General features: G+C 34.6%; 1 protein-coding gene and 1 long non-coding RNA gene across 2 annotated transcripts; one reads left to right on the top strand and one right to left on the bottom strand.

Annotated features, from left to right (window-relative positions):
- Positions 1-268: 268 nt before the first annotated feature.
- LOC130645043 (uncharacterized) lies at positions 269-1,975 on the bottom strand. The gene is made up of 2 exons (XR_008982675.1): positions 1,640-1,975; positions 269-431 (listed from the first exon to the last, which is right to left on the bottom strand). It is a non-coding gene; the product is annotated as an uncharacterized LOC130645043 (long non-coding RNA).
- Positions 1,976-7,152: 5,177 nt separating this feature from the next.
- On the top strand, positions 7,153-8,531 carry LOC130645041 (uncharacterized). Its single transcript, XM_057450892.1, has 3 exons — positions 7,153-7,565; positions 7,654-7,686; positions 7,763-8,531. Exons 1-3 carry the CDS (start codon positions 7,184-7,186, stop codon positions 8,125-8,127), a joined length of 780 nt encoding a protein of 259 aa, XP_057306875.1. The 5' UTR covers positions 7,153-7,183; the 3' UTR covers positions 8,128-8,531.
- The last annotated feature ends 398 nt before the right edge of the window (positions 8,532-8,929 follow it).

The raw sequence follows: 8,929 nt of genomic DNA, 5'->3' as shown, positions 1-8,929 counted from the left end.
ATTTTTTTGTCCATCGAGTTTCATCACACCGACTTGGAAATAATATTGGTATAAATAAGCTTTTATTATAAAAAAATTATTATTGATTGTACCCCTGGTGTATGTTTATTGCATTCAAAATTTTATATAGCACAAATAAAAATTAATAAATAGGATAAATGGACAAATAGTAAAAAGTGGATAAATAGTAAAAAATGACTTAGCCCGAGGATAACAAAAAACAAATGCTAAATTTTAATATATGGAATATAATAAAACTATAACAAGGTTATGAAAATACAAATTTTTCAAGTACAGTATTTTCTTACACAGTAACAGGTATTTTTCATATTGATTTAAAAATAACTCCTTTAGTCATTTGTATCTACTCCATATGATAATGACATGCATTGCTCTTTTTAGTTCATACAATACGACAACTCCCAAAATATCTAAAAAAAATACTTGTTTATAGTATGCTAGGGTCCTCACTGAGACAAAATATGGAAAGTTTCTAACAAGGTTTTCCAGAATTTAAAAAGTGTTTCAGAGTTAGCCAATTTTTCTCAATTACTTTGGTAATCTAATACTCTAGCAGGAAAGATCCTGATTCATGAAATTTTTGTGCAAGTTTAAATTCCAGAGAACTCTCCACAGACTTTTCAGGTAATAAGAATGGCTTATTAACTGCTTACCGTAAAATATAGATAAAAAAACACACTGCGGTTATCTTTTTTTATTGTTTTGTTTTTTGATTTTCCGGCAGTGTTACTTGTTTACATATAGCTATCATTATTGCTGCTACAAAATTAAAAGTTATATGGTGCAGTATATATATGTAAAGCCTGTCGTTAAGGCTTTTTAGCCAATAAGCACTTGTATATATATATAGAGAGAGAGATTTTTTTTAATGTTTACATTTTTCACAGTAAGCACAGTAAGCCCTTCTGGTAGGCAAAAAGATGTACATGCTAGGTGAAAGGAAGTCTTGTTCAGTCTATTCCTTTGGACAAAGGTATTGTTAAGACTTTAAATGAATATATAGGTATATTAAGCAGAATGTAGAGCAATCTACAATAATAGTTTAAAGCCTCAACAATGTTTCCGTAAAAAGAAATGGTCTGATAGGACATTTCTTAAGCAAGCTTCCACATCTTTTTACCTGCCATGCGGTTGTTAGAGCCAAAATGGCTTACCCACAGAAAAATGTAAACATTCAAAAAGGTCTATTAACCAGTTAAAAATAGTTATCAGTTAATAAGGTGTCATAAACTGATTGTGCGATTAAATATGTCTAAAAAATGCCAAAATGCCTGTCCTTAAATGAATTTCTAAACATGCCTGTCTTAAAGCTCACCAAGCTCTTTTTTTTATTGATTTCCAGTAGTAAAACGGATTCTGAGAACAACAAAATGATGAGTAACTCGTTTAGCTGTAAGCAGAGATGTTTTTGGTGCCTAGCCATATAATTTGATGTAGGTAACTAGGTAACTGTTATTAAGTAGTAAAAGATCACTTACTGGGGTAAGATCACTTTTTTTTTTACTTTGTCATCATTAGTGTGCTAAGCCCCAACATAAGTTTGCTTTAAGCAAAATTATGTTGGGGCATACCCTATGGCTGTTTCTTAGAACGGAAACATAATACTACCAATAGTTACCTTACACTGCCTGCCTCTAGCTAGGATCCTCTCTCTCTCTCTCTCTCTAGCTTCAATATCACTGTCTCGTAGTGGTAAATGAAAGTATAAACAAAACCTGCTTTTGCAGGGTTTTTTTTAGCAAAAAGTCATCGCTGCATTGAACAAGATGTCAATGGTGTACTTTGAGGAACCTAACTTAGTCGAAATAGATATGCATCACTACACTGGATTATTATCCATCCACTGGTGTATTTTTTAGAAACCTTGAATCTCGACCGAAATACCAAGTTTTTCCAAAATTTACTTTGAGATACCAGGTTTATCGAATCGAAAAACCTAGTATCTCGATCACGGAAACGAAAAACCTGGTTTTTCTTACCGTTAAACCTAGTTTTTCGATTGATATACTAGGTATATCGAATACTTGTGAATTTGGCTTGCCATACGGACGGTACCGGCTGGTTAAGGAAGAAAATTATTCTGCCGGCAGTAAATTTCCCGCCAAATCGCGTACTTAACATCATTCAGACATAATCGTAATGGCGGATGATGTTAATGGTGCATTTACTGTTGGTGAAAAGTTTGCGAGCTATAAGGATTTATGTAATAAATTAGAACGTTTTAAAGCATCACACTTCGTAGATTTATGGATTAGAGATTCTCGGACAATAAAAGCTTCTCAAGGGAGAGTAAAGAAAACACTAAATCCTGAGTTAAAATATTATGAGCTAAAACTGTCTTGTGTTCATGGTGGTCGTAAATTTCACTCAGAAAGTTCAGGAAAACGCTCCTCGCAGTAAGTAGATATCAATAAGTTATTTATTTCTAGCTTTTTATTGAAAATAATTTCTGCATAGTATTAGTTTAGCAAGCTCTGTTCCTCTGTGTTCACCAGCCTAGCTAGCTACTGTTCTTTTTTCTTTATTGCAGAACACTGCCCATTTAGTATCAAGATTAGGGCATCTGCAGATGGCCAAACTTTAGAAGTAAAAGATATAGTTGATAAACATAATCATGAACTCAACCAGGTAACTGCTAGCTACACACAGTGGTACAATTTTTATGATAAACATCATTTACCTTTATGACGTTTCGCCACCCTGTTGTGGCGTATTTCAGAGATTAAACATTGCTGTACACTGACAATTACATATAAATGACTACTATATAATAAATACAATAAAATATTGAAACCTAATAATATAATAATAATAATATAATAGTAACAATAATAAAGTGTTCAGTCATATATAACTTAAGACGTAAAAATAATGTACAAAGTCAACTTAAAAATTGTTATGTTCGAAGGTATAGTTTAACGGAAAAACGGCATGGCTCTTGCCTTGCAGTTGCGGGTTCAATTCCTGCTGCCTTCATTTATTATCTGTATATACATAATAAAATTAAAAGTAATCTTTTTAATATAAATTTGATTTTTAATGTTAATGTTATAATGTAATACATTCAAATGGTATATTTTTCATAGAAGTTGTTCAACCACTTGCCAAAACAAAGGCGTCTCACAGACCAAAGCAAGGAAAAGGCTAAGTACCTGCTCTCGATGAATGTCAACAAAAAGTTATTGCAGCAGGAACTCTCGAGAGAATGTGGGAAAGTTGTAACACTCCGAGATATTTCCAACATCGCTGCAGAAAACAAAAGAGAAAAAACTCGTAACGACCTAAACTCAGTTGTAGATATTTTAACAAATAAATACGGTTGGTTTTACTTATTTATCAACTCTGTATTATGGGGCAGTTATTGTCTTCTTTGTTTCTCTTTTGGGTTTTTTTAGCCTTCATGCTTCTATTTTGAAAGAGAATTTCTAAAAATACAGAGGTTTAACTCTTGACTTACCAATTGATACTGTAAACATGATTGCAATAAAATTTTCACTTTGTAAACAATTTGTAAATCTACTGTAGGTTGCACTGTTAGCATTCATGCTGATGAAGAAAAAAATTTGATTGGGATTTTCTTTCAAGATGATTTCATGAAAATTGTAACGGCAGCATATGCTGAAATATTTTTCATTGATGCTACATATAAGTTGACAGAACTAAAAATTCCTGTTTATTTGTTGGTGGTTGAAGATTCCATGGGTGGAACCGAGGTTGCTGCTGTGGGGCTTCTTGTATCTGAAAATGAGGAGTCAATTACTTGGCTTTTAAACACTTTTAAAGAAAATAATAATGGGTTAATTCCTCGCATCGTAATGGCCGACAAAGATCTGACATTGAGAAAGGTGGTTAAAGAAATTTTCCCCACCTGTAAACTATTGATTTGTTTATTTCACACACTACGTAGTTTTAAGCGTGAAATTTCTAACCAATCATTTAATTTACGAGAATGCCAACAAGTGGTATTAAAAGAACTTTTTCAGAAAATGTGTTACAGCAAAACGGAAAGTGAATATCGTGAACAATACGATCTATTTATGAAGGCTGCTCCAGAAATGGTTCAAAGCTACTTTACAGAGAATTGGCACGATATAAAGAATGAGTGGGTTTTAGGTGATGTCCTTAATGTCAATAGCTTCCTAAATACGACGAACAATAGACTTGAGAGCTTAAATGGCAAACTCAAATCTGTCATTAAGTTGTACAGTCCGTTAGAAGACTTTATTGACGGTTTTTTCACGGTTTTGTACTCCTTAAGGAACGAACGAGATCACAAAGCTGCATCAACATTACTCAAGCGCAAAGTAATACCATTTAATATTTCAACCCCTCAATACCAATATTCAAATTTGTTAACAAGTTACGCCTTAAATTTTGTGCTGAACCAATTAAAAGAAATGAAAAATGTCGGAAATGTTCATAAAGAGGGGACAGTTTTCAAAGTTCGTGGTGAAATGCATTTAAATGTCAACACAAATTCGTGCACATGCAGTTTTACAACCTTGATGCTGTTACCCTGTCGGCACATATTTGTTGTAGTTTACCTCTTTTTGACGAAAGTTTATGCGCTGACCGGTGGACTAATGATTTTCATAGAAAAACACATCGGATGTTTATATCAGAGCACCCATCTCCAGTCACACCAGTTCATGTATCCTTAAGAAAAGGCGAAAAGAAGGTATTGAATCTTAACGAGCGTTACCGCAATGTGCATCGGGTCTGCGAAGAAATAAAGACAATTGTGTCGAGTGAAGGTACGAAACGGTTTTTGGGAAAGATGGATGTTCTAAAGAAACTTGTATGGTATTGGGACAATGACGTTGATGTACAATTGCTGGGAACAAGAGGTTCTTATTATTTTTAATATTTATTTTTCTAAAATATGGCGCAAAAGGATAAACTGCATAGGCTGGAAAAATGCACGGATTAATAATTTCCTTTTATTCTTTAAGATGGCGTTGAAGTTGCATATCCCAATGACTATTCTAATCAAAATGAAACAGCGGCATCTACATGTGGTCAAGATTATGAACAAACGGAAAAACAAAAAGAAAGTGATGAACCTCCAAGTGAAGTTGAAACAGTGGAATTAGCGGAGGCGGATGACATGGCATCAAAAGACGTTGGTGTATTAGAAAGTATGTCAGATGTTCTTTCCTGATACCTCTCGGATTTTTATATTTATTTTTGTGTTAAATGAATTCATCTGCCTGTGGGACGTAGATTTTTTTTAAATAATTTAAATTTAGAGTCGAATCTTGATCTCAAACTACCGGTTAAAATTAAGAGAAGAGGTCGCCCAAAGGGAGTGGATTTTAACGTAATTGGTTTACCATACAAACGCAGGAAAAAGGCACTTGACAAACGTCCAACTCCTTTCAAATTACTACCTGTTCGGGAGCAGCAATGTCGCATGATGTCATGGATCTTCGGAGAACAAAAAGGTGAAGAAATTGTCAAAAACGGCACTACAGTTTGTGAAAATGATCTTCCGAAAGCATGTTCACTCTCTATGGCACTTCTAGATGAAAATGTGGATACGCAATTGATTTACAAGTACTTTACTTCAACCGCATTTGCCAAACTACAGAGACTTTTGATTGTCAAAGACAAAAAGGGAACCTGGACATGCCCACGATGCAAAAATGAAGCAGACGGTCACGTGATAGGGTGCGAAGTGTGTTTAAATTGGTACCACCTGACATGCATTGGTTTAAAACAAAAACCAAAAATGGTTAACTGGGTGTGCAAGACGTGTTTGACTAGGAAATGTGGGAATTCAGGTAATTTTTTTGTCAATTCTACAAATACGTTTTGACATTAAAAATATTTAACTATATATGAATTAGAATATGTTTATTCCAATCTTCTCGTATTTATATTTTCCTTAGTACCTGTTCGAAACAATATCAATGTACCAAAACCTCTTCCAATTTCTATTGAGGCGAATCGCAATGTTTGGTCCATGGCTTTTGAAACAGTTTGTACACAACAAATGTCGTCAAAAACGGTTTTAACCCCGTCTAGCTCTCCATTTAAGTTGTACTTTGACGACTTACAGTCACTTAGTCCACGAACTATGGTGTTAGGGGAAGTTATTGATGGCTTATTTATCCTGATATCATCAACAGTATTTCAAGAGAAAAATATTTTCATTTTGCCTTCTTCCTTTTTCGAACGCGTTAAAAGAGATTCAACACTTGAGGCAGTTTTGCCTGGTGACTGTGAAGATATCGATTTAATCGTGTCTGCTTCTTTTTACTCCAACCACTGGTCCTTGGTTTTGATTGATTGTGTGCAAAAGAATATTCTTTATCTGGACCCTATGTATGGTTATGTTCCAGACACGAAATTCAAGCAAGATATCAATGTTATAAACCACATCATTTGGTATAATATTCTCAATAACAATTTGGAAACGCCAATACCGGAATCCATACCACACTGGTGCATAATCACATCAGAGAGATTTGAGTTTTCTTTTTCGCGAAAGTTACCAAGGCAGAGAAACGGAGTGGATTGTGGCATATTTGCGGTAATGTACTTCTTATACATAGTCAAGGACGCCGAATTCGATTTTTATCCTGGTGACATGATACAAATACGCAAATGGTTTTATCACCTCTTGACTTGCAGTATGACGTACACACACAATTACATATCTTGGATTTTGTCGAAACTAAACAGCAATCGAATTGGTGGCATGCAGATTAAGAAAATCAATTCCTGTGAGTCATATGTCATAAATGTCACCTTGTCGTTTCTTTATTTTTAATTATTACCTTTCATGAATTTTGAAGCAACTAACTTCTTAATACCTACCAAAATCTTTTAGGATGCTGGCGTTTCAGAAAAATCTTGCGCTTCTTCGATAATAGATACAGGCACACTATCTGAGGAACACCATAATTCAAGTAAATATCTATATTATAATACCCGTGTGCGTCTGTCTGTCACGCAAAATGGTACCGTACCGTAAGTAGCGAGACGCGCTTAAGTGGTATAAAAAGGATGGGCGGACCCGTGGATTCTTCCACGGGCCATCGACTAGTCTAATCTATTGCGTTTATTAACAGTTTCTTTCTTTTTATACTTGAATGTCACAAAAAATTTCCATCTGCTTTATATTTTAGGTGATTTGCAAACTTATGACTTTAACAAGATGAACGAAGAAGGAAAGGCTAAAATGATTTTGTCTGTTTTGTTTTGCCCCGAATTTGCTATCGACTGTATAAATGAAAACGAAAGTGTAGACGAAGATGCGTTTCGAAGGATGGTCGAACAGGGTCTTCCAAATTGCATAAGTGACGAATCATTCGATATAAAACTAATTAGGAGATTTTGCCTAAAAGAAACTTATGGTAAGCTGTGCAAATACATAAAAGATGCAGTTGAATCACGGAAAGAAAGTTTGTGTGGAAATTGTAAAGCAGAGTTGGTCGAACCACGCTCTTGTACAAGGTGCTTAGTCAGATACCACGACATTTGTTTTAATAGCACAGATGGAAATATTTGCTTTAGTTGTGAGAAATTTTTGAAAAAACGTAAGTTTTTTTACAAAAGTTTATAATACAGAAATCTATAATTATTTTGTCATTACATTCTCAAAATAATGTTACCATATTCCATTAGGAAAAGAGGAGATGGAAAAAGCAATTGAAGAAGGTATATAGCCGGCATCATATTTTTTTGCCACTTAACTCGCTTTAATTTTTTATTATTAGTCACTTCTGCTTCTTAGAACAACGTGAAAAAAAAGAACTAGAAAGGTGGTTTTGTCATTGGCGGCTGCTGTTAAGAAAAATGGCACATGACGGAAGTTTGATGGATATTGTGCAAGAGTCAAGTGATCCTGATAACAATAAATTACTTGCGATTTGTAAGTACGAAGGGAAAAAGTACGCCCACGCGCTGGAAGAATTATTCAACACATTTCCGAAATTCGAAAAGGAGTATAAGTTATATGCCAATGATGAAACTGAACCAAAGGAAAAAATTTTACATTTTGTCCATCACGGTTATAAGGAGAGCTTTGACATTGGTAAAATTACCTGTGCTAGATTAGAACATATTGTTATGCGACTCGTCAATGCGTATAAGTCATGAACCGGTAACACGACTGATGTATTTTTATTTTTGTTCTAATTAACTTACTTGTGTTGGTTCAAGAACTTTCATTTTGTAAAAATTCAGAAAGTTTGGTATATGAAGATCTTTATCTTTATATACTGCAATTTTAATAGTACAGTTTTTAGTAGTGTTTGGTACACTTTACACGTTTTTTTTGTCTCCGTCATGTCGTGGAATAAAACCGGAGTTTTGTTTGCTTTGAGTTTTTTTGTATTTTTGCCACGATTATGTACTATATTTACTTTTTGCAAAATAATACCTTTTTGGTGTATTTATCGTGATTTCCGTTATTACTGCCGGCAGACTAATATCTCTCTTTATTCTGCCGGTAGTTGATTACTGCCGGCAGAATTAATAGCCCCCTTTATTCTGCCGGTAGTTACTGCCAGCAGACTATCTCTCTTTATTCTGCCGGTAGTTGGTTACTGCCGGCAGAATAAACACCCCTACTTATTCTGCCGGTACCGGCAGAATATCCACGTCCATTCGTCAATGTTTCATTTACAAAAGTCGGAAGGAAATGCCAATCACAGCCTGCCTGCCATTATATCAGCGTTCATAAACCGGTCACCACGACATAATTAGGGCTAAAAAAACATAATCGGACCATGCGTACATAATCCGGCTGTCCCGGTTGTAAACGGGCCGTTTTCGCAATCTGGGCAGAACAGTACCCCTTTTTTAGCTGTCCAAATAGCTTAATTATTTACTCATTGTTTTATTTATACCATTTTTTTACCATTTCCTAAAAACAAAGTCCTTGATACATAATAAAATG

The sequence above is a fragment of the Hydractinia symbiolongicarpus genome, chromosome 5 (assembly GCF_029227915.1).
Source record: "Hydractinia symbiolongicarpus strain clone_291-10 chromosome 5, HSymV2.1, whole genome shotgun sequence".
Classification (NCBI taxonomy): Eukaryota; Metazoa; Cnidaria; class Hydrozoa; order Anthoathecata; family Hydractiniidae; genus Hydractinia; species Hydractinia symbiolongicarpus.
Note: the sequence above shows the minus strand (reverse complement) of the source record. Positions and strands in the feature narration are given on the sequence as shown.

What these genes read in the sequence shown, in the direction of transcription:
- LOC130645041 (XM_057450892.1), top strand. Translation starts at nt 7,184, where the DNA reads ATGAACGAAGAAGGAAAGGCTAAAATGATTTTGTCTGTTTTGTTTTGC. An exon ending in TGAGAAATTTTTGAAAAAAC is followed by an intron (nt 7,566 to 7,653) that starts GTAAGTTTTTTT and finishes ATATTCCATTAG; the next exon opens with GAAAAGAGGAGATGGAAAAA. An exon ending in GGAAAAAGCAATTGAAGAAG is followed by an intron (nt 7,687 to 7,762) that starts GTATATAGCCGG and finishes TCTGCTTCTTAG; the next exon opens with AACAACGTGAAAAAAAAGAA.